The sequence below is a fragment of the Ipomoea nil genome, unplaced genomic scaffold, assembly GCF_001879475.1.
Source record: "Ipomoea nil cultivar Tokyo-kokei standard unplaced genomic scaffold, Asagao_1.1 scaffold1262, whole genome shotgun sequence".
NCBI classification, from domain to species: Eukaryota; Viridiplantae; Streptophyta; class Magnoliopsida; order Solanales; family Convolvulaceae; genus Ipomoea; species Ipomoea nil.
In genome coordinates, this window is record NW_017617690.1 from 644,966 (window position 1) to 670,586 (window position 25,621).

Sequence of the window (25,621 nt, forward strand, 5' to 3'; positions counted from 1 at the left end):
CATTGAACATATTTGGAGTAAGTTGTTCTGGAGAAAGGTATTCAGCAAAAAAGCTGCGTAGTTTTCCAATGACATCACAAATGGAAGCAGGATCCAAATGTTTTCCAGTTTTCTGCCATGACAAATGACGGTGATTTTTAAGTTGCACCTCATCCTCATGATGGCTAATACTGTAGCATTCGTTTTTGGTAATAAACTTGGCAAAATCATGCACTATGTCATGCATTTTGCAAGATCTGATGATGTTGGAATCCATGCCAATTTTCATCAAATCTTGGAAAAAAGAACGCATTGTTAAATTCCGAAAAACATCTCGGCCTTTTAGTTCCATCTGATTCTGATCACTTCTTCCCTTTTTTGTTGTGAGATAACCTTGTGCCATCCAAACTCTGATGAGCTCTTCTACATGTATTTCATAATCCTTGGGAAAGACAGCACAATACGAGAAACATCGCTTCATCTGTGGGGTTAGATCATCATAGCTTAGATACAAATGAGGAAAGAGATCGGTTTCCACTTCCTCCATCTCCCAGATTTTACTATCAAAAACATGTTGCCACTCCTCCTCAGTGTGTTTGTAACGTAGCAGGCTTCCCATGACCGTAACCGCAAGGGGCAATCCTTTGCACTTTTGAGCAATTTTCTGACCAATTTCTTTCAGTTTCTTTGAAGCCTCCTCCGTTCTCTCGGAAAATGCTATCCTACTAAGCAACAACCAAGCATCTGAGTCGGATATGAGCTGCACCGGATGCAGATGCACACTTCCCATCATTCTTGCAACGTTGATTTTCCTTGAGGTCACCAAGATTCTACTCCCAGGGACTCCAACCTTGAGGAGGCAGTTCTTAAATGGCTCCCACTTTGCATACTCCTCTATCCACACATCATCCAACACAAGTAGGAACCTATAAGGAAAAACACTCAGATATTTGGGAAGGAACATAATATTTCATTCCACCCTACCATTGATCAATTTATACATGAAAGAGTAACAAATCTGACAAACTACTCCTAAAATATCTCCAATAACCAGGAGTAGTCAACAAACAGAAACACAAAAAAGAGTAATTCAAACAAAGAAATTCAACTAAAATCTTGCAAAAATAAAAAAAATAGAGAACTGATCATAACAGAAGAATACTGCAGCAGCAAAATATAATATAGCATTATTCTAATAGAACGTAACCTAACCTTTTATGAGATAAAGTGTTTTGGATTTTTTTCAGTAATACTTCCAGTTCAGACAGATTTGCGGAGCTTTCAGTGGTTGACTCAACAATGGCTTTTGCAATCTTGATCTGGTCGAAAGGGTGTGAAACACAAACCCACATCCTTTCATCAAAATGAACCTTTATCTGTTCATCGTTATAGACTAATTGAGCAAGTGTAGTTTTTCCAATCCCTCCTGCACCCACTATGGAAATGACGACAGGGGGACCATTATTATTATTATTATTCTCCACCAACTTGCTTATTAAAGCACTGGCATCAATATCCCGACCTTGAATCTGTGATGCATCCACGAACGAAGTAGTGGGCACTCCCTTGGATTCTTGACCAGAAATGTGTGTAGTGTGTGTTACAGCAACAAAATTGTACACATCTTTGTCTTTCATAATCTGACCAAGTCTGGAATCAAGTTCCTTTATTTTATTGGTGATGTCTGGAACCTCTGGACGCTGAACAAAGTCAACAACCCTTTTGATAGGGTGATACAAAAAGCTACTTATCTTTCTTCGAATTTCTGGAGCTCCATCCTCGGACTTCTCGATCTGTTGTTTGTGAGTTGTAATGCGCCACTCGTCCAGAACATCTTCCACATCATAGCAGAAGCCTTGAATGTCTTGGAGCCAGAGCTTGACGTGCTTTTCCTTGAAGCTTCTCCTCTCTGCATCATCCAACACCTCCCTGATTTTGTTGAGCTTTGATGAGAGATTTTCTATCTCCTTCTCCATACCCAACTCTGCTCTTAGTTCCTGCAGGAAGTCGTACAGCAAATCCACAACCATTCTAGTGATGACGTCGGGCATTGCAATGGTTGACTCCATACCTGAGAGTCTGAGAGAGAGATGGGTTATTTCTCCGGCTATGAGCTGGGATCTAGGAAATGGAACTGGTGGGAAAGTGTATATGTCAGGGGAAAATTACTCTAAGAAGTCCTTAGAATACGTATAATTGTAATAGTTGACAGTATATGTATAAATATTGATAGTATATACAAAAATTATACATTTTGAGGGTATAAATATCATCACACCCTAATTTGATTAATTATCTTCTTCCTCCAACACCTTCTCACTTCTCAGGCAACACAACTCCAAAAAAAAAAAAAAAAAAACAAAAAAAATCTCTCCCTTCTACATCTTGTAGTCCCAAAAATAATTTCCTTATACATTTTGTTTGGTAGGGTGGAATTTAATGAAATTTATTTGTGATGGAATTACAATTCCATAGTAAATTATTATTATATAAGAATAAGAATATTATGACCAGAGTAGTTGAAAGAAATCAAATAATATTAAAATTTTGTAATTGAAATTATTTTATTTTTTATTACAAATAAATAAATAAACGAAGAGGAAGGAGGAGATAGGCACCGACTGTCCTTGCTGGTGCATTCTTCTTCATTTTTTTAAAAATTTGTAATAAATAAATAAAATAATTTCAATTAAAAGTTTTTAATATTATTTGGACTACTAGTCATACTAGTACAATTACAAGTTAGGATCCTATTTCAACTGCTCTGGTCAGGGGCGGACCCAGCATGGGGGCAGCTGCCCACCCCCACCCCATATATAACCCTTGTCTGTATATATGTATATATAGTACAAGTTTTAGTATAAGTATAATAAAATAGATAAAAGTTAACAAAAGATGACTAGATGAGGTGGCAAGGTGCGCGTCTTATCTTTGTATAAGTGGCCAGGGTTTGAATCCTTAGCGTCTGTGCAGACTTTTAAATACTTCGTATTAATTAATTGTGAGATTTACACACATATATATAACTTTCTTTTATATTAATAATGAGATGTGTTTATAATGTAATTTTTATTCGAATTATTTTATCAAATTAATTATGTTTCATATTTTGTATGTGTTTATAATGTAATTTTTATTCGAATTATTTTATCAAATTAATTATGTTTCATATTTTGTTATGAATATTTTTTATAAAGTTTTGATGTGTTTTATTTTTTGTCCACATCCAACAGTATTTATGGCTATAATTTTAAGTGTTTTATTTTTTATCAAACTATCTCTTTTGTTTTAATGCGTTTCGCCCCCACTGAAAAAGTTTTATGGGTCCGCCACTGACTCTGGTCATATAATTACAATTACAAGTTACAAATCCTTTTTGTTAATTCTTTTTATATCATTTATTCTATTTTTATGTATTTATATAATTTGTTAAATACTTATACATAAATTTTATTTATTATTAAACGTAACTTATATCATTTGAAAGATTTTTTATTAAGAACATTAAAACAAGACTAATATTTAATATATATTAATTAAAAATTAAATTACCTAAACCATAATTTTAACAAAATTACGATCGGAGAGATGAGTGAAACGCTCCCAAGCCAACGTTCGACGGAAGATCTTGATCTTCTTGAAAGGAGTATGAAAAGGCCAAAACACAACGGTGACGAGGCGGTGCGCTCAGAGTCAGAGGCGATGGCGGAACGGGATCCACATATAGACGTGGAGGTTGTACGTGAGACACCAGCGGAGGAGATGATGGCGCCGGGGGAAACGAGGCCAATGCAGGTGTCGCGAGCTCTGGCATCAGATACGCCAATCGATCTGCCAGCTTCGAAGGACGCCGCAACACCACCACAGAGGACATACGCTGAGAGTGTAACCGGCCTGATCGCCCAGCCTGAGAAACAAACGGACAACGAGATGGAGGACGATCCTGAGGAAATCTCGGACGATGAAGACGATGATCCCCTCTGCCCCACGATCCGGCTGACGAAAGCAGAGCTGGAAGTGATCCGAGCACCTTGGAGGAAGGCACTCATTGTCAAAGTGATGGGAAGAAGTGTGGGCTATGCTTACCTACTGCGGAGGCTCTCAGCCATGTGGAAGCCGAAAGGAGCCATGGATCTAATCGCCATTGACAACGATTATTTTCTCGTACGCTTCGGCTCGGTTAATGATCTCGAATTCGCTATGTTCGAGGGCCCGTGGATGGTTCTATATCACTACTTGATAGCGAAACCTTGGGTGCCTGATTTCGATCCCTTCTCAGACACAACAGAAAAGATGCTGGTATGGGCACGTATACCTTGTATATTGGCTGAATATTATAACTACAGATTTCTCAGGAAACTTGGCAACAAAGTGGGTAGAACAATCCGTATTGATCAAGCTACAAGTTTGGTATCACGCGGGAAGTTTGCGAGGATTTGCGTCGAAGTGGATATAACAAAGCCACTAATCTCTAAATTCAATTACAAGGGCAAAGTCAGATCAGTGGCGTAGGAGGGTATCCATATGGTCTGTTTCGCATGCGGCATCTATGGACATGCAGTAGAGGTTTGCCCATCGACAAAGAAATCGGTGCCGGACTGACCACTTTGTCGATCAAACCTGCGAACGGAAACTAGGGAGTGACGGTTGGCTCAGCTCCGGGACGAAAGCCAAGAAGTGGAGCAAGGCTACCGGCGAGCAACCACGGGGGAACAGGAGATCAACGACCGGGAAAACCCACCACCCTTGAACACCAGGTATCTCGCTTCGCACCTTTGTCTATTCATGATGATAACGGGGCAAACAAGGTGGGAATGGAAGGGGGTATAGATGATGGAGTGGATGGCGAACATGAGTTGCCTAGCCAGAGAGAAGAACCTATAAGGAGTATGCAGGTAGCATCAGCAACAGGAAACAGAATGCGTCGACCGAACGTTATAGCCTCGGAAAAACAAATTTTAAATGAGCCAAATGCGGCGGGGGGATCGCGTAGCAAATCGGGGGAGCCAACAACCAGGGTGAGGAGAGACAGTGGCGCAGGCTCTAGACGCGCGGCGGAGGAAGATGACCATGTGGTCATTAGGGAGGAACAAGGAGGACTAGTAATCAGATCATCGAGAGTGTTCACTGGGGAAAGAGTAGGCGATTTGTCGTCGCCGGTCTGGCACTCCACCAACGAACTCCACGATGATCCACCGGAACGGCTTGATGAGGAAGGGGATGTGGTAATGGACCTAGACGGGATCGCGATACAGTGTGAGGCGGATGGGCCACCGGAGCCCATTGAGTTTTCGCTTTTGTGCTGACTTGGTTTGGTTGTTTCTCCTGTGTTTCTTGGTTTCCTCCTTTTTGCTTTTTGTTTTTATGGATTGTTTACTTTGGAATAGTCAAGGGGCGAGAGGTAAGCCATTCCACCGCGCCCTTAATAATCTCTTAAAGGTTCATAAGCCTAGCATCCTAGGGCTTTTTGAACCTAAAGTCTCAGGGTCCCAGGCTAACGCCATATGCACCAAGCTTGGGTTTTCTGACGGGATCCGCGTGGAAGCTATTGGCTTCAGCGGAGGCATCTGGGTCTTTTGGAAAGACCCAGTGCAGGTTAAGGTTCTATATACTCACCCTCAATTTATCCTTATGCAGGTGGCCAAGACGGGGACCTCCCCGTGGTACTTTGCCCCGGTTTATGGTAGCCCGACGCACCATCTCCGCTGACGCCTATGGAGAGATCTCAGACAATCAAGCAGATCCATCGATGGGCCTTGGCTTATGGCAGGAGCTTCAATTCTGTAGTCCAGCGAGAAGAAACCATGAACTACACCTCTTATTCTAGTCAACGAAGCTCAGATTTTGTGAACTGGATACAAGACGAAGGACTTATTGATTTGGGCTACTCAGGCCCAAAGCTTACTTGGGTCAAAGACGGATCCGTTAACTGTAGGAAAGCAGCCCGCCTCAACAGGGCGATGTGCAACGCTGATTGGAGAACCAGATTCCAACATGCCTGTGTCTCCCACCTCCCCCGGATTGCGTCCGACCACCCCCCCCCCCCCCCCTCCCCCCTCCCCTCTTAATCCAAATTGGAGGGGAACGACGCAACCCCGCACCTGCCCGTTTTTCTTTTCAGGCTGCTTGGCTCACGCACCCGGACCTACATAATGTGGTGCATCAAGAATGGAGACCAGGCCCGGATATCCCGACTAATATGCAAAATCTTGTAGGGAAGCTGTCATATTGGAACAGAACGGAGTTTGGTAATATTTTCAGTCGCAAGAAGACACTTTTGGCTCGGCTGGGAGGCATCCAGAACCGGCTGGCAGTATCCTTCCACAAGGGCTTGGCAAAGCTGGAAAGGAAACTCAGGGAAGAACTTGAAGATACCCTTTATCAAGAAGAGCTACTTTGGTTCCAAAAGTCGAGAGAGTAATGGATAGCATCATGCGACAGAAACACTACGTTCTACCACGCGGCCGCTACGGTTAGCAAGTCAAGAAACACTGTTTCAAAACTGAAAGACCACCTTGGGAACTGGATTTCGGAGGAAAGAGTGCTAAAGAGACACATTCAAGACTACTACTACCAACTATTTGCCAGTGAACCAAACGGGAACTCCGACACGGACCTCTTGGCGACTTTCCCTCAAGTAACATACTTGGATTGGCGCATTTTCAATAGACCTGTGACGAAGGATGAAGTCCATAGTGCTCTTTCAGATATGAGGCCGTACAAAGCCCCGGGACCGGACGGCTTCCCCGCTGCTTTCTATCAACACATGTGAGAGGAAACAGGTGACAATATTTTCAACATGGTCAGGGAAGCTATTACCAATGGAAATCTCTCCAAAGGCATCAATGACACGCTTATTGTCCTTATTCCCAAAGTTTCGAACCTGGAAACCATCAAGCAGTTTAGGCACATCAGCCTATGCAATGTGAGCTACAAGATCATAACAAAGACCATCACAAACAGATTAAAGAAGGTCCTCCCCAACCTTGTCGGGCCGTTCCAGAGTTCCTTTGTCCCAGGAAGACAGTTCTCAGACAATGTTATCATATATCAGGAAGTCATGCATACTATGAGGGAAAAGAAGGGATCAACCGGTCTCATGGCGATAAGCCGATAAAGCTAGACCTCGAGAAGGCTTATGATCGCTTGTTGTGGGACTTCATTCAAGACACCCTCGAAAAAGCGGGCTTCAGTGAGGATTGGACTCGAGTTATAATGACATGCATCCGCACTTCCAGGTTGTCAATTGCTTGGAATGGAGAACGTCTCAGCCCTTTCGCCCCGGGCAGGGGGATCTGCCAGGGTGACGCAATGTCCCCCGCAATTTTTGTTCTCTGCATGGAGCGCCTCAGCCACTTAATCGTCTCGGAAGTCGGTAATAAGAACTGGAAAGGTATTAGACTTGCTAAAAATGGACCAACTCTGTCTCATCTTTGTTTTGCAGATGATATGGTGCTTTTCTCGGAGGATACTCTTGATCAAGTAGAGGTCATTCAGAAGTGCCTGGACCGCTTTTGCAAAGCCTCTGGGCAAAAAGTTAGCCTGGATAAGTCGCAGGTACATTTCTCGCGGAACACGGATGCAACTCTGGCCACGTCGATTGCCAACAGGATTGGCATCAGTGCTACTACCGACCTCGGAAGATACTTGGGAGTCCCCTCACTCCACGGCCGAATTACTTGCAACACTTTCTCAAGCCTCCTCAACAGAATTTCAGCCCGCCTTGAGGGTTGGAAAGCAAAGACGCTCACCACGGCCGGGAGAATAGTACTTGCTAAATCAGTCCTCAATGTCATTCCGGCCTATACAATGCAGACAATGTTGTTGCCAAAAAGCTTATGCTTGGAGATGGAAAAAAGAACCAGGAAATTTATATAGGGCACAACGACTACAGGGGGAAACAAAATCAGCCTCACTAATTGAGAAGTGGTAACGACCCCCAAGAATACCGGCGGCCTTGGAATTAGGCGGCTCCACGACATGAATATAGCATATATGACCAAATTGGGTTGGAGATTGAAAACGGAAGCACAAAGCTTATGGGCACGGACGATAGACACAAAATATGGAAACAGTAAGGGCCTCCTAGACACTGATAAGAATAGGCGGAAGCAATCCAACGTCTGGAAAGGGATCAATGTCGCTTGGCCTTATCTGGAAAAGGGTACGACGCGAGTGGTTCGCAATGGCGGGACCACCCGGTTCTAGATGGATAGTTGGCTAACTCCCAAGCCTCTTTACGACCAATTGCGCATCCCCCTAAGCCTCCCGTTACTGTATGCCCCAGTAAGAGATTACTGGGATAGCCACCGCGGATGGAATGGGAAAAGCTAGACCAAACGCTTCCGCAGGAGACTTTGGAAAGGATAGCGAGCTTCTTGTTGACCGACGACAACCTGGAAGACAAGTTGGGCTGGGGGCCAGACGCGAAAGGTCGTTTCTCGGTACGGTCTGCGTACGAAATGATCACTCGGGCTGACACTGCCCAGCCAGACAGGGAGTGGAGCAGTATATGGAAACTTCGAGTGCCGAGGAAGATCTGTTTCTTCCTCTGGCTAGTGAAACACAGGAGAATCCTAACGAATGTTGAACGGGTCAGGAGAAGATTATCAACTTAACCTTTTTGTTTTCGTTGTGCAGGAATCATGGAGGATATGAACCACATCTTCAAACGTTGCCCTGGTGCGAAAGATATTTGGGATGCAGCGTTGCCCCGGAGGACAGCTGAAGGACTCTACACTTTAAGCTAGACGGAGTGGCTATCCGCAAACCTACGAGGAGACGCGAAGCTGGGGTTCGACGAGGGATGGCCTGAAAGATTTGGCATCAGGCTTTGGTGGCTATGGAGGTGGAGGAACGACGAAGTGTTCAGACATGCTTCCCAACCTTTCGCACAAAAGATACAGTGGCTTCTTAACTATGATGCGGAGGTCAGGGCGGCTTTTGCGTCACATAGACACCATGGGGTGACCAGCACACAACACCCGAAGTCTGCAGCTTGGAAGAGGCCTCCACCGGGCTGGCTGAAAGTTAATGTTGACGGATGCTGGAAGACGAATGGTGAAGTAGGATGTGGGGGTATTTTGAGAGATGAGAATGGAAATTGGCTAGGAGGTTTCACGCAGAACATTGGAAGTTGCAAAATAGATGACACAAAGGCGTGGGTAGTGCTACAAGGCATCCGGTTGGCGAGACACGCTGGTGGGAGGAAGCTGGTAGTGGGGAGTGAGGCTTTGAACATCGTGAACAGCCTGAGTAGAGACGATGACCGTCGTAGTAATATCACTCGACGGTGCATCCGGGAAGCAATGAGTATGGAAGAAATGGTCTACGAACATGCATACAGAGAGCAAAATAGCGTAGCTGACAAGCTAGCCTCGGTGGCCCTAACGCACCATATTGGTGTTCGTGTGCTGATGGAACCTCCCCAGAGCATCCAGGAAGCCATCCAACAGGACAGAATTGGCGCCAGATCCCTCCGGGTACATAGACAATATTAGGGTTTTTTGGGTATCACCCTCTTTAAGGATCAAAAACAAAAAAAAATTTAACAAAATTAAATTGTACTAAAATATTATATTCTTTTTAAAATTCCTTTATTATCCTTTAATATATATATATATATATATATATATATATATATATATATATATATATATATATATATATATATATATATGGAAGGGTTCCTGTGCGCTGGTGCAGTTAACACACAAAGGACACACCTTAAGTATAGAAATGACGCACCTAACCTTGAGCATTAAAATTGAGCACCTTAAGTACACAAAACATGCACTTTAAGCACACAAACAAAGCACCTTAACAAGAAAAATCACACACCTTAAGTTCTAAATGAAGCACCTTAAGTTTCACAACTTACATACCTTAAGCACACAAATCACACACCTTAAGCACACAAATCACGCACCTTAAATTTGACCTAAATGCAAAAAGACTAAATTGTCACTGCATTTTTTTTATCAGTGTTGATCTTGGACGTGTGTGTGTATATATATATATATATATATATATATATATATATATATATATATATATATATATTCCAAGTTATCCAAAGAGCAAACTAAATCAGGTAACTCTTCTACTTTGCTCCCACTTAAATCAATCTTGCGTAAGTGACAAAAAATTCCAATCTCTTCAAGAAGTCTAGAAACTAGAAAGACACTCACAACGGCAAATGATTTTTTTTTAAACTGAAAAATGTTGAAACACTAAACCGCAAAAATTTATTCAATCAAATGAAGAACGTAATAGTAATTTAATAGTACCTTTCTCTAATGTTCAATTCTTGAACATGTTCTTCAATAGGAAATTCTTCATCACTTTCTTCATCATTTGACACTTCATCGTCACTATCTACATCATCATCAAATATAACTTTGCCGAAGCCATGTCGATCCTCTGCTAGAATATTTATTATGTTCACATTATTTTCCGCTTCAACATTATTTTGTATAGCACTACCAAAAATACTATGGAAGTATTTAGTAAATGGCTATTGGTTGATAGCGATTAGTTGATTAGGTTAGTGAATTAAATTAGTTGATTGTAGAAAGATGATTGATAAATTAGTTAGTAGTTGATAGTTTCTTAAAAATGTTAGTAGTTGCTAATTGAAAAAACTGCTTTGAATAACTTTTTGAATTTTAGTCTTTTGAAGCAACAAATTGTTACAACCAAAGCGCCACTGGGGATGGAGATGGTGACCATTTTGGTCGCCATCTCCTGTTGACGGAAATGACCGCCTAAAATGGTCGCTATTTCCATCAACTGGAGATGGCAAGCAATTTGGCCGCCATCTCTAGTGGGTGGAGATGGCAACCATTTTGGTCACCATCTCCGTCGACGGAACAGGCGACAATTTTGGTCGTCATCTCCTTCAACTGGAGAGGGCGACCAGTTTGGTCACCATCTCCATTCGCCGGAGATGGCCACGCCTTCTCCGACGAAGTCTTGGCCTCCGTTGTAGATTTTTATTGCCGGAACAATGGCCGAAATTTATGTGACCTGGTATTACAGGTCAGTAACAGGTAAATGGGTAATGATGAACTAATTTGACTTGTTTATGTACCTAATTGCAACTTTAAAAATTGAAGGCCTAATTGACTTTTGTAAAGTTCGAGGGCCTATTTGACCATTTTCCCAAAGATAATTAATGTTGCAAATTTTGTCTTTTTCTAACAAACAAACATTAGGGACGAAATTTGCAACGCCAGTTATAACTTAAGGATAAAAAGTGAGCACAATCTATTAAAAATAATGAAATTTTCAATGATCTGATTAATTACGAGTGAATTAACAAACCACACCCTAAGTTAATAAGAAAGTTATATATCCAATAAAAAGATGAGACATCATAAAGTGACAATTAAAGAGTGATAATTGTAAAAAAAAAAATTAGCATGGTCCAAAGTATTAGAGAGTATAAAATACCTACCATTTGAAACGTCATTATCCACAGGCAAAGATAATTCCCGCTTAACTTTGGATTTCAATAGCTTCACTTCGGAATTCAATAGTTGAATGACTTTAACAGATCCATTTGTCAATCCAACTGCAAATTGGATGGGTTCCTGTGGATGCGCTGCAACCACAACTGGAAATGCAGCCTCACTTCTGCAATAATATAACGCATACAAGTTAACCCACAAATTAACATTCATTAAGGAAATGAATATTGTAATTGTAATTAAAATAAAATAGGAATATAACATTATAGACCAAGTCATCATCATTCTTTTTGCCATACCAAAAAGGAGACATAATTATTTACTATAATTTCGTGGGCATTTAAGCATTTAAACTAATTATTTTCAATAATTTCACACCCACCAACTAAATAGTGAAATATAAAATGTGTCTTTACTTCTTTCCATGAAATTTAAATTTCAATTCTTTATAAATTATTTTCCGCCAACAAATAGGACTTTTTTTTACACTATAGACTGGGAAGAAGGTACTTGAAATGTTCACAAAATGAGGGGCTCTTGCAATAAAAGTTAGGCCGTGAAACATTTTCAGGCGTGAATAACAAAATAACTAAATATCCAAAACAAATTCATCAAATCATCAAGGTTTCTAGTTGCAAGAAGATACTCTTACCTATTCAATACAACCTGAGATAAATAAGCTGATGGAGCAATATGACATCTAAGTCTTAGGGTATCAGCATCAAGAACTCCAATATTGCCATCAATAAAAGATGCATAAACTAGTTGGCTATTGCAAGAGTATGTAGCAGAAGAGATTGGTGCAGAAAGGGAACCATGTGGGATCCACTGCAACAAATATACTCCAAATTTATATTCTACTATATGACTCTCTAATCATGGGCGTATTTCAAGATTTGAGAAAACATAATGTGTTTACCCGTTGTATGCGTTCCATCTTGGACACATCATATATTGCCAATTGAGTTTCATGTGTAACGAGTAAGCGGACTTGGTCAGCATGAAACATCACTTGTGTGTCACCTTTATGTACTTTACCGCGGAACTTGATGAGAACTGATATTCTATGTTGCCATGTATCAATGCTCCACACACAAAGCTAAAAGAAAATTAAGGTGGTGCTTGAAATGAGCAAACTACCCATCACGAGTACAACTAATTTGGTTTCCAGTTAATTTTTTATTAAAATAAATGTTGGTATGCATAGAGTGCAGAACATAGAAAGCACAAATCTTTGGGCAATTTGAAACCTTGAGGTTTCGATTCGACAAATTTAAAATTCATAAATTTGCCAAAAGAAAAATGTTTGTGTCCCATCATTAGTCGTGGCCCGTGGGATGTTCTACTTTTAACTAAAGGGATCATGCCATGGTTATTTATCATTCCTATGCTTACCTGGGCAACAGCACCCGATGAAACCAGGATGTTACAGTTTGTAGAGAATGCTAAACCAGTTATACGTTTCAAATGGCCTTGAAGTGGCTTAGCCTGCATTTTAAAATTGATTAAATCAGTACAATATGTATTAAATTAGCATACACATAATGCAATAAAATATGACACGTAAATATGTGCATACACATAATGCAATGCAGTACCTTATCATCCCTTACATCCCAAATATATATGGTTGAATCCTCAGTACCAATTGCAATAGTGTTGTTATCATGAGGATGGAAAGCTAAGAAAGTTGATGCAGATTGCAGCCATGTGAATGTTTTCATTACCTACATGACACACAGATTATAGCAATTCAATCACAGAAATGATCATTCATAAAGCCAAATGTGATAAGAGTTAAACCAGTTCGGTAGCCATACATACCTTAAATTCCATGATATTAAACAATGAAACATTTCCACCACTAGCTGACACAACATAAGAGTCATCCCCGGAGAGGGCCATGAAAGGAATTGCTTCCCCATTGTCAGTCATAGAAGAACCACTGTTTGGTTGCCAATGCTGTGGATAGAATTGGCAGTAGTCATTAGACCCCATAGATCGAATTTACAGACTCATAAAGATCAAGGTACCACAATAACATAAACAGTAAAGCAAAACAGTCTAATCTATTTACTACCTTTCCGTTTGGATTTTGATTGTCGTGGGAACATTTCCATAATTTTAGAATACCATTTGAACTAAGTGCCAAGATGCCAACGCCAAAGTTTGTATAAAGAAGTTGGACAACCTTAATAAAATCCATCAAGTAATTAGTCATGAAATTCATGGAGAATTTCGTATTTAATGCAACTTATTTATTAGTAAAGCACCCAATGTTTGGTTAGTAAAATAGATGAACCACAAGAAAAATAATACAGAGAAAAATAGTCCAAAAACCTTTGTATTAGAGCACTCTAGCATGGACACCATTTCCCTTTGAGATAGATGTACAATTTTAGTCAACTGCCAAAGTTTGGTTCTGTCAATGCCTGGCAATTTTTAATAAAACCAGTTAACACAACAACAACGCACACGAAAAGTTACTATTTTTGTCCTTCAAGAATATAACGGACAAAATTACAATTTACAATACTTAGGACTAAACATACATTTACTCTATAACTTCAAGTCAAAAAGTGTAATTATTTCAAATATCTATAATATAGTAATATAAGCGCAATAATATGAGAATATAAAGGGGTAAAGTATGAATACCTGAATCACTACTATCGGCATGTTCTTGTTCCCTGAAAAAGCAAAACTACCATGCATGAACAACATTATTACAGAATTGATAAAATTGATGTAAGGAAGTGGGGGTGGGTCAAACCACACTAGTCTAACCCATGACCTTATAAACCTATATGTTCTCTCTTATTTTATCAACGTGGGACTCTTAACAAACATAAAAGAGGCACAAATGATAATTTTCAAGTCCAATATGTTTACCATTTACGCCTTATTTCTTCAGTTGTATCCTCAGTTGTATATAACAAATCACAACTCCAATCTGTTGAAACATCCAAATCTAGAAATGTCACCTCAAATATCAAATAATCATTAGGGGTACCATTATCCATGATACTCTTAGATTCATTCCACAGACTACGAAATGGTATGTAGGCAAAGCACATGAGGCGCCAATCACCAAAGGTGAAATCGAATTCTTCATTATATAGTCTACCAATCATACATTTTTTTTGAACAACTTTATTTCCATGTGCCAATTTGGCTATGATCTCACAATGCCTGAAAGGATGAATGTCTGGATCTGATTCCCATATCTCTCTTCCTGAAAATAAAAAGCATACAACAAATCCCATAAAGTTCTGATTATACCATGTGGGATTAAGATCAATGGAGACCTTATTTGAAGCATGAGATGAATATTTGAACCATCTCATATTAATATCGGGCTGCTTGTCAGTAGTAGTGTAGGTGACAGTGAAAGGAGTGTTTCTATTTAGAAGGTCAGTAATACGACGAAACTCCTCAGTTAACACTGCAGCAGAAAGAGTTACAAATCCATGAGAGAATGAGACAGAATATAATTCTGAATACTTGATTGCTAGCTCAGCTATGTTGCTCTCGGAGGCCATCGTATGACATGCATATAGTTCCTTTATATTAGCTGGGAGTTGATGTTTCCTTTCACATCTTCTGAAATCGTTGGTGCAGTCAAGGTAATGATAGTGATGGAGTCTGCTGATGCATTCAGTTAAATGCCCAAATTCAGTTGTGTGTCCTGATATCATCATATCAATGAATTGAAGTCATGAGGATAAGAAAAATAATAGTATATTCAGTCAAAAAAATGATTTATATATAATTAATGAACGTGCGCACACATATATATAGAGACATATTTGTTGTTTTTGTTGTTCATAAAATATATTTAGAGTAGACATTACGTTATTAATTGTGGGGTGACTAATTAGAGATCTACCTAATGAAGAAAATTTCAAAGACAAAGCATGCTGCTACAATTATTGATTTCGGGCGAAGATAGCTTCCCTTGCGGAAGTACGGATAACACAAAAGGACGCACCCTAAGTGTAGAATTGACGCACCTAACCTTAAGCATTAAAATGGCGCACCTTAAGTACACAAATCACGTACCTTAAGCACACAAACAAAGCACCTTAAGAACACAAACCACGCACCTAAAGTTTTAAAATGACGCACAAGTTTCAACAACTGACGCACCTTAAGCACACAAATCATGCACCTTAATAAGGAAAACCACGCACCTTAAGAAGTAAAGTCACGCACCTAAAGCTTTAGACCGGTGCACCTTAAGTTTCAACAACTGACGCACCTTAAGCACACAAACAATGCACCTTAAAAAGGCAAATCACGCACCTTAAGAAGTAAAACAACGCACCTTAAGAAGGCAAACCACACACCTTAAGTAAAACAACGCACCTAAAGCTTTAGATCGACGCACCTTAAGTTCTCAACTGAAGAACAGATGCACCTTAAGCACAGAAACCACGCACCTTAAGAAGGAAAACTACGTACTTTAAGTTTGACCAATATGTAAAAAGACAAAAATGCAACCGCATTATTTTTTTAATTTGTGTTCAATCTAGACAATTGATTTTAGCGAGATCAATGGCTATCATTCAACCGCATCTTTCACCTGGACACATTCACCTCTCTCTCTCTCTCTCTCTCTCTCTCTCTCTCTCTCTCTCTCTCCCTCTCCCTCTCCCTCTCCCTCTCCCTCTCCCTCTCCCTCTCCCTCTCCCTCTCCCTCTCTCTCTCTCTCTCTCTCTCTCTCTCTCTCTCTCTCTCTCTCTCTAAACCCACTTTTTGTTGCTCAAACTCATTTTTTAAATATGTTTCAAGAACCAAGATTCCTAAGCTCATCTCAATGACAAAGATTATTGGAACAGCCTTACACAAATTTTTAGGAATAATTAAATACTATTTTTTATACAAATATAGTTAAATAAATTAACTAATTTTATTGTTTATTTAATTTATTTTAATATTAGACATGTATATTGGACAATCATTTTTTGCACAAGTGCTAGTGTGGTAATATAAGAGAGTAAAGTATGATTACTTACCTAGAAAATTGCCATCCCAACTTGCTAGATTTGCCCACATGAAATTGGTATAGTCCTCAATTTGTACCAAGGTATTGCATGTAATTGACCCAAGGCATGTAATTGGTCCTATTGCAGGCATCAATGTACAAACATTTTGGGGGACTTGTAAACCATTGATGCATATCTCATGATTTACCTCCTTTTCCAGAGCTTCATAAGAGACCCTCGAGATTGAGATGCATTTCTTGTTCTTATTTTTCTTCCTAAAAAAATGGAAACACTATGCATAAACATTGTTTGATTTTATTTATTCAATCAACAAACTCTATGCATAAACACTACTAAACTATATGTAGCATGGTATATTAAAAAGTGGAAGAAATAACTTAGAGGAAAATTAGTAGCATGGTATATTAAAAAGTTGAAGAAACAACTTAGAGGAAAAATGAGGGGAAGAAAAATGAAAAATCATTCTATTTACCTTTCATGATATAACAAGCTACAACCCCAATAATATGCTGAAGCTTCCAGATTGACAAATGCCACCTCAAATCTTGAATAATCATTCGGGGTTACACCATCCATTGTGGTTTTAGATCCATCCCACAAACTAGTAAATGGTATGTTGACAAAGCACATGTGTCCATCAATGTAGAACCCTAAATCTTTTGATCCAACAATCACACATTCTCTTTGAAGAACTTCATTTTTATTATCTCTGTGTGATAGTTTGACTATGATCACACAATGCTCCAAATGACCATCAATCTCTTGGTATGAGTGTGGTCTCCACATATCTCCAGTTAAAGGGCGAAAACATATAGCAAATCCCCAAAAGTTTTTACTATACCAAGAGGTACTAAGATCAATGGAGATTCCATTATGTGCCCCATAACGTCGATATTTGAATGATCTCAAGATATCAGCCTTAGGTATAGGATAGCTAAAACTGAAAGGATTCTTTCTATAAAGTGGAAAAGGAATGAACTTCATTGCTAAAGAAGCTCCAACTTCAAACTGATCCTCACAATAGAATGAGATGGAATATAATTCCGAACACTGGATTGCTAGCTCAAATATGTTGCTTTGAAAGCCAAAATGACAATCTACATAAAGTTCCTTCATACTTGCAGGGAGTTTTGGTAGCTTTTCAAGGTTTCGACAACTTGTGATGTCAAGGTATTGAAGATTACAAAGTTCACTGAAGCTTTTAGGTAAACTCACAAAACCACTTCCTTGAAGATTCAAATATTTCAACGAAGTTAAGCCATTGAGTGGCAATGACTCTATTCTACTGCAGCATGTAACCTTCAGAACTTTAAGATTTTCCAGCTCACATAAGCCGTTAGAAAGGCATACCAGATTTTGACATCTAATCAAACATAGCTTAGTGAGGCCACGTAGTTGTTGAATCGATGAGGGGAGTTCTTTAATCCAAACTTCTTCTAAATCCAACTCCACCAAATCTAGCATGCTTGTTTTGATTTCGGGAAAATTTTTTAAATTTTGGCAATACCGAAGATCAAGGAACTTGAGAGATGAAACTTGATTGAAGCTGGGAAGATTCTCAAGGTCAAAGCATCCTCTTAAATCCAATGAAACAAGCCTCCTAAGATTTCCAACTGATGAGTGGATGTCTTTTAATTTCGGACAATATGAAAGGTTTAATCTCTTCAAATTTGGCATCCTAGCAAAATTCGGGCTTTCTAACAAAGAGTAGGATTCACTGAGATCTAAATAGGCCAGTTTGTCAAAGTTCTGCAAATGAAATCAAGAATAAAATAAGTTTGTTGATCAAAGAAAAAAGAAATAACACAAAATAGCAATGAGTTGAGTTAGTATCATATATATACCTTAGTTATCTGTAATGAAGTGAAACCATAATTCTTGAAATCAAGCCACCTCAGTTCACTGCTACAAAGATAATTATCCATATCACGGAAAATTTTGACATCACCATCAACTATGAGTATCTTCAATTTTTTCATATGCTTGAAAGATTCAATGGCAAGTTTAATATTCTCATCATCATCATTGTTCCATTTGTCTGTGGAGGGGGATAAAAATCCCTCAATGTGTTTAGACTTCTGAAAGAAGAAAATTTAAATTTAAAAAAAAAAAAAAAAAAAAAAAAAAAAAAGGTACACACTTAAATCTTTTTAATGGAATACATAATATGAATATCAAAAAAATATATAAAAAAAAAAAAAAAAAAAAAAAGAAACCTTCAAGTTATGTTAGCTAATTATTATTTAGCAGGAACAAAATTAAACCACAACATAGCATAATCTTACTACATGCATCATCCAGAAAATAAGAAAGCACACAAATGCATAAGCTTCATTATAACTAACTAATTTTGCTACATCATACTGTGCAAATATATGCATGCCTTACCAAATTTCCCCTTAGCACATCATTAACATCCTCGAGCTGCCATATCCTTCTCCTACGTTTCTCCTGTCTTGCAATACGCCAACCCATTTTTTGGATTAGATCATGCATCTCAAATTTTCCATTTTTGACTGATAAAAGACATCTTTCAATGAGCAAGCGTGTATCACTTTCAAGCACATCTTTTACATCTTCTTCCCTCCGGTTTCTGAAAAAACATGCAATATGCAAAAACATTTCTTTATTTTTGGAATCTAGTCTATCATAACTTATCTTAAGCCTTGCATCAATATCATTTTGGCCGGTGTCCTCGAGTTGCTTTAAAGTGCTTTCCCAATCAGCCACCGTTAGTTCATAAAGAGAAGACCCCAAAACTTTAAGAGCTAATGGAAGACCCATAGCATAACACACAATTGATAGTGAAAGTTGTTCATAACCAGTATCAGGAAATTTTTTTCCGAACGCATACAAACTAAAAAGTTGAATAGCTTCCTGGTCTACCAATGTATCAACATCATATATATACTTCTCATCAACTCTATGGGAACGCAATACTGCTCTATCTTTTGTGGTTATAATGACTCTACTACCCTCACCAAACCAATCATGCCCTCCAGCTAATTTCTCTAACTGCTCCAGTGGATTGTCTACATCATCCAGAACAATCAAAACCTTTTTCCCTGACAGCCTTTTCTTGATCATCTTTATTCCTTCATCCACATATCTTATATCTACTGGTGATCTTTCATTTAGGATTGTTTGTATAAGGGTCTTTTGCAATTCAATAATATTACCTTTCTTTACACTGATATTCTCAAGAAAGCAAGCTCCACCAAACTGGCTCGAAAACTTGTTAAAAGCAACCATGGCAATTGTTGTCTTACCGATACCTCCCATACCACAAATGCCAATGAATCGAATATCATTAGATTCCAATCTCAACAAGTCACCTATAATGTCAACTCTAGATTCCATCCCCACTAAGTTCTTTTCATGGTCTAGCAAGGCTTCATTGGATTGATTCAATCGAACAAGTATGTCGGCGGTAACTTCTTCGATACATTTTCCTACATACCTGACAACATTGAACTTGAATAATTTTAACAATTTAGTTACTCAGACTTAATAGCAATATATTCAAAATATGGGACAGATCCTATTCACAAAGCCACAACACATCAATATAAAGTTTACATTCTTCAACAAAAAAAGTTGCAGTTCTTTTCTTAATAATTTCCATGGACATCAATCTACACTAACAAAATTATTCACACCCGGTTAAATTGGTAGAGCCTAAGGTTCCAAGTTTAACTCCAGCAAGAGCAAACATTTGGGCCTTCTTGATTTGAGCCTATCAGCTACGGGCAGCACACATGCTCGAGTAGTAGGTTTTTCTCGTCAGTCTTCACCCAAAAAAAAAAATATATTATTTACACCACTTTTATCTTTTCCTTTTCAAAATTAAATTAAATACAGTTACATAAAACGTTTTCTTTCATAAATACAGTAACCACTACTTGCATAGAAACTAAGCACACAAAAAAACAGAGCAAAATATTAAAGCAGCAAAGATGAATGAGAAGAGGAAGTGGAAAGCAAACCCGTAATAGTCATTCTGCAAATGATGCCCTTTGAGATAGCCCGCCTTTTTCAGCGCTTCCTTCCATCTTCTTATCTTCTCCTCATCATCCTTGAAAATTTGTTCAAGTTCCTTGAACGAATCTTCGAAACTTCCTTTTTGATTCCGGACATCTGAAGGCTCCACGTCGTAAAAAATTGGCACTACAATTTGCTCCTTGAACTTCTCTTGGCATTCCATGATGGTTGCAAGTTCTTCCAAACACCATTTTGACGATGCATAGCCTTTGGAGAAGATTGCGATCAAAAATCTTGACTCTCGAATAGCTTTCAGTAGACTCGGAGAGATACAGTCTCCTTTCTCCAGTCGATTATCATCTTTGAAGGTACGAATTCCTTTCAGATCTAACCAAGTAAAAAGGCAATCTACAAAAGTCTTCCGAGTATCTGGCCCTCTGAAGCTCAAGAAAACATCATAAGTCCATCTCTGGATTGATTGTGAAGTAGTAACAGAAGATGTAGAAGCCATCAAGCCATATATTTGCTATGGCCGGAATTTGGATTCCTCTAAAACATGCAGAAAGTCATTAAAAGGGAGGTTCAGTTGAGGATTAGGATTAAACTGGCGTATGTTGAAAAACTAGAAAGGAGACTCAGATCATTTGAGGAAGGTTGATTCGGAGAAAAGAGGAAGAGGAGAGAGAAAGAATTGGGTCTTAAATAAATTAATATATGCACGCGTGAGTTTGTACAAGTTATTTCGGTCAACCAGGAAAATTTTAGGTTCATAAAGTGTCGTGGACTATAACAAAAAATATATTTTTAATATTTTTTGTTGTGAGAATATATATATTTTTAATATATTAAATGTACATTATATAATAAAATATATATATATATATATTCAGTACAAAATTAATGTATATCTTCTTAATACAATGTACATTTTTAATACATTAAAAGTATATTATTTTTGTACTGAATAAACATTATTTTACATTATACAAAATATGATCTACACAACTTGTGTGGACCATGATGCACAGAATAATGATTCAGAAATTTTTTGGGATTCACTCACATAGCTGGCGCCCGCTTAAAATTTAGAAGAAAAATTAAGGGTGTGTTTGAAAATTCAAAAAATAATTTTTAAAAATTATTTTTAGATTTTTAATGTTTGAATATGTTTAGAAAATCTAGTCTAATGGTACTCGGGTTGGATTTTCGTTTGGAAGGTTGTAAGTTCAAGTCTCAGTGGAGGCGTTATTGGCTCTTTGTGTTTCAGTATATGAACAGAAAAAGAAAATCTAGTCTAATGAAAAATATTTTTTTGTTGATTAAAGAAAATCTAGCTATTTTAGCGGCTTTAGCGAAAGCCATTTTCCGCGACATTACGGAGACCATATTAGTTTTTGACAGAAAACATAGGTCGAGCACATGGTTTGCACTGCGGGAACTTCCGTGGGTTTGTTTTTTAAACAAAATAATAAAGGAATAAGGGTCAAATAGGTCATCGAACTACACAAGAAAATACAATTAGGTCACTGAACTCAAAAAGAAATGCAACTGGGACACTGAACAACGCAAAATGTTGCATTTCGACCAAAAATGACATATTTACTTGTTAACTTGCTGATGTGGAGGTTATCATGTTAAAATAATAATTTTTTTTATTTTATTATAATAATTTAAAATAACAAAATTTTAAAAAAAAATTAAAAAAAAAAAAGGTTTGCCACCGGAGACGAAGAACCAATCTTCGTCTCCGGCAACCTGGTCTTCGTCTCCGACCGGGGACGAAGAGCTCTTCTTCGTCCCTGGCCGGAGACGAAGAATCCAGGCTGCCGGAGACGAAGACTGGTTCTTCGTCTCCGGCAGCGGATACGAAACGTAAAACACGTTTTTTTTTTTTTTTTTTTAAATTATTTTATTTTTAAATTTAGTTTTGTTATTTTAAATTATTAAAATAAAATTAAAAAGTATTATTTTAATATGGTAACCTCCTCATTAGGTAAACAAGTCATTTTTGGCTTAATTGCAACATTTTGTGTTGTTCAAGGACCCAATTGCATTTTTTTGAGTTCAATAGCCTGATTGCATTTTCGTGTGTAGTTCGATGGCCTATTTGATCCTTATTCCAATAATAAATAAAATTATATTTAATATTATTATAAATATTTTTATATTTTAAATAAAATAATTAAAATGTTTAATTATACAATTCTACTCATTTTTTATAAAATGAACCAAACACATTAATAGGGGCGGAGCTACAGTGGAGGCGGTGTGTGAGGTTAGTGATTAATGTTAGTAGTTGTTGAAACTTAAGGCCTGTAAGTTAATACTTAAAGTGTATGGGTTTTGTGCTTAATGTGCGTGAGGTTGTGCTTAATGTGCGTGGGTTTTGTACTTAATGTGCGTGACTTTGTGCTTCATGTGAGACATTTTAAAATCTTAAGTGTGTGAGTTTTGTGCTCAAAGTGCTTTGTTCTGTGCTTAATGTGCTTAGATTTTGTACTTAAGGTGAATGATTTGTGTTCTTAAGGTGCTTTGTTTGTAGACTTAAGGTGCGTGGTGATTTGTGTATTTAAGATGCGCCATGTTAATAATTAAGGTGCGTCCAACCGCACAATCGCACGGGAAGCCATCCCCGCATCTGAACTCTTCCTTATATATATATATATATGGAAGGGTTCAGGTGCGGGTATAGCTTCCCGTGCGGTTAGATATGTGACGTTGATCAAATTCGGCTCAAATCAATAAAAATTAAAAAAAAAAAAAAAAAAACGCGCGCGTGTCTGGAAGAAAGAAGCATAAGCTAAAAATGGCGTACCTTAAGTGATAGAAACACGCACCTTAAGTGTTAGATCTTAAGCACAAACTCACGCACATTAAGTACAAAACTCACACACATTAAGTACAAAACTCACACCCTAACGGTCCGAGTTTTACTTTTTTTAAAAACTTAAATTAGAATTCGGACCATGATCTTCCGATTTATATAAAAAAAAATTTGTGAAATTCGGACCACAATGGTTCGAGTTTAACCTTTTTACGGCGGACCCAGTCCATTTTGCCATTTCCGAGACGAATAGATTCCCGAGGTAGAGATAGTCCATTTTATCATTTCCGAGACGAATAGATTCCCTGATTGTATTGCTATTGTGAATCAGTATGAGATGACTACTCATTTAATATGAATGACTATTCGTAACATTGCTTCTGCGATTTGAACCGAATATATTCGCTGACATTGCTTCTTTAAGTCAGAAAGATTTTATTTAGAGACAGTCCATATTCGCTGACATTACTTGTTGAACCCGGAAAGATTTTATTTATTCACTTACATGTTGGGTAAAGCCCGAAAAAAAAAATTAGGGTAATAGTTGGGAGATCAATAAAAATTAGTGTAAAAAGAAAAAATTCTTCTAATGTAAAATTTGGTGTAGATTTTTTGTGTTTTAGGATGGAGATACAAAGATAATGTGCATTTCAAATTTTGAGTTATAATTACATGTATGTGAAATAACAAATTTTATGAGAACTTATGCACACTTGCAACCTGCAAGGAATAAAAAATTACAATTAACCGTAGTTAACCTAATTTTGAATTGAATAAACAAGCAAGGACCGTACTAAAAAAAAAAAAAAACAAACAAGCAATGACAAATTTCCATTTGCACCCTCCGTAATTTTGTGGATGTGAACAGTGCCGTGCCATTCACCTCCGACAAGTTTTTTTTTGTCATTTGCCAGTGGATTGGAATATTAACGGATTGGTGTTTGTTGGAAAACGGTGCTTGTAATCTGTAATACATTTGAAATACAACAAAATACAGAAAACAACAGGGAACAAAAATTGGATCATTTGATATCTTCAGGCGTGTAATCACTTTCCTATAAGCTTTAAATCTCCCTCTATCAAAGCAACAAGGTTCAAGATTTAATCTTATGGGATACAAGAAGATGAATGAAATTCTCAAGTTGCTTTGTTTGAGAATTTCCTGTAGAATTGCAGTACTGTAAAATATCTCAGTCTTATACAAGTTTTTTGTATATTCAGACATTTCTCCACATATTTATAGGTGTAAATATAGCAGTTTGGAAAAGTTACATGGAAGTTAATTATTTAAATTTGAAACTTAACTTCCATAAGATATATCTTATTGTATATATCAGGCATGGGAAATATAATTATATAAACTATATAATTATAATATGCTTACTGCATTCTTACTTATGGGTAATATATAAATATATATTTAATACTTATAACTAATGCATGAAACATGCAAAAGCTAAGTAAATAAATAATATAGAATTATATATTAACTTCCCAATTCACACATGCAGTAAGCCAACGAATTCATTCCATTTCACATTTCCACGAATTCATTCCATTTCACATTTCCACGAATGCAGCCAATTCAATAACATGACCGAAATTTTCCTTTCGTTAATTTCAAGTTGGCAAGGCCGAAACTTTCAGACGAAAGTTTTCACATGTTAAGCAACATAATGTTTCCTTTCGTTAAGCACGAATTGAACAGAATGTAACAAATCCTTTAAAGCCAACACGATATGTTATTTTAAAAACAACGAAAGCATTGATTCGTGTAACCCAACGAAATGAATAAAATGCATACCATCAACTCGTTAAACCCGAAACTTTCGATTCGTTAAATTAATGAATTTGATACAATCGAATCCATCGTTTAAATAACGATTTGTACGCAACATTCATATTTCCCAACTTCTTTCTACCAAACTAAAATAATATTTATAACTCCACAACTCCAAATATTATTTAAGCTTTTCATGATAGTTCATCTGAACCATTAATTCTCATTACTATATAAATCTCTAACAGTGTTGGAATATGACGGAATACGATTCTTTTGGAGATACTAAACTCTTATAGGAAGTCTAGATCACATTTAAATACGATATATATATATATATATATATATATATATATATATATATATATATATATATATATATATATATATAAAATCTTTAAGGTAAGTTCGTTAAATATGATAAGACATCAATCGTTGTACCCTGCACCACGGTGCGCGCAGCACTGTACGCCCTGTGCTTCCCAAAACGACATGACGCGAAAGGGAGTTGATGTGATTATGTGTATTTAGTTATATCATTATGTGTATTTGTTTATACAATTATGTGTATCTTTTT

At 37.6% G+C, this 25,621-nt stretch overlaps 1 protein-coding gene across 1 annotated transcript in view; it reads right to left on the bottom strand.

The window, feature by feature from the left end:
• LOC109184430 overlaps positions 1–21,090 on the bottom strand; it is a 39,534-nt gene extending 18,444 nt beyond the window's left edge. The window contains exons 1-17 of the mRNA XM_019334431.1: positions 20,446–21,090; positions 18,848–19,919; positions 18,304–18,537; positions 16,932–18,208; positions 16,469–16,713; positions 14,343–15,138; positions 14,109–14,140; positions 13,791–13,882; positions 13,531–13,641; positions 13,275–13,412; positions 13,049–13,177; positions 12,846–12,938; positions 12,370–12,549; positions 12,103–12,278; positions 11,438–11,616; positions 10,269–10,404; positions 1,192–2,058 (exon numbers count right to left, since the gene is read on the bottom strand). Coding sequence (XP_019189976.1) covers positions 1,192–2,058; positions 10,269–10,404; positions 11,438–11,616; positions 12,103–12,278; positions 12,370–12,549; positions 12,846–12,938; positions 13,049–13,177; positions 13,275–13,412; positions 13,531–13,641; positions 13,791–13,882; positions 14,109–14,140; positions 14,343–15,138; positions 16,469–16,713; positions 16,932–18,208; positions 18,304–18,537; positions 18,848–19,919; positions 20,446–20,951 — 6,263 coding nt within the window. The 5' untranslated portion in view covers positions 20,952–21,090. The remainder of the gene's footprint in view (positions 1–1,191; positions 2,059–10,268; positions 10,405–11,437; positions 11,617–12,102; positions 12,279–12,369; positions 12,550–12,845; positions 12,939–13,048; positions 13,178–13,274; positions 13,413–13,530; positions 13,642–13,790; positions 13,883–14,108; positions 14,141–14,342; positions 15,139–16,468; positions 16,714–16,931; positions 18,209–18,303; positions 18,538–18,847; positions 19,920–20,445) is intronic.
• Between the last annotated feature and the right edge of the window lie 4,531 nt (positions 21,091–25,621).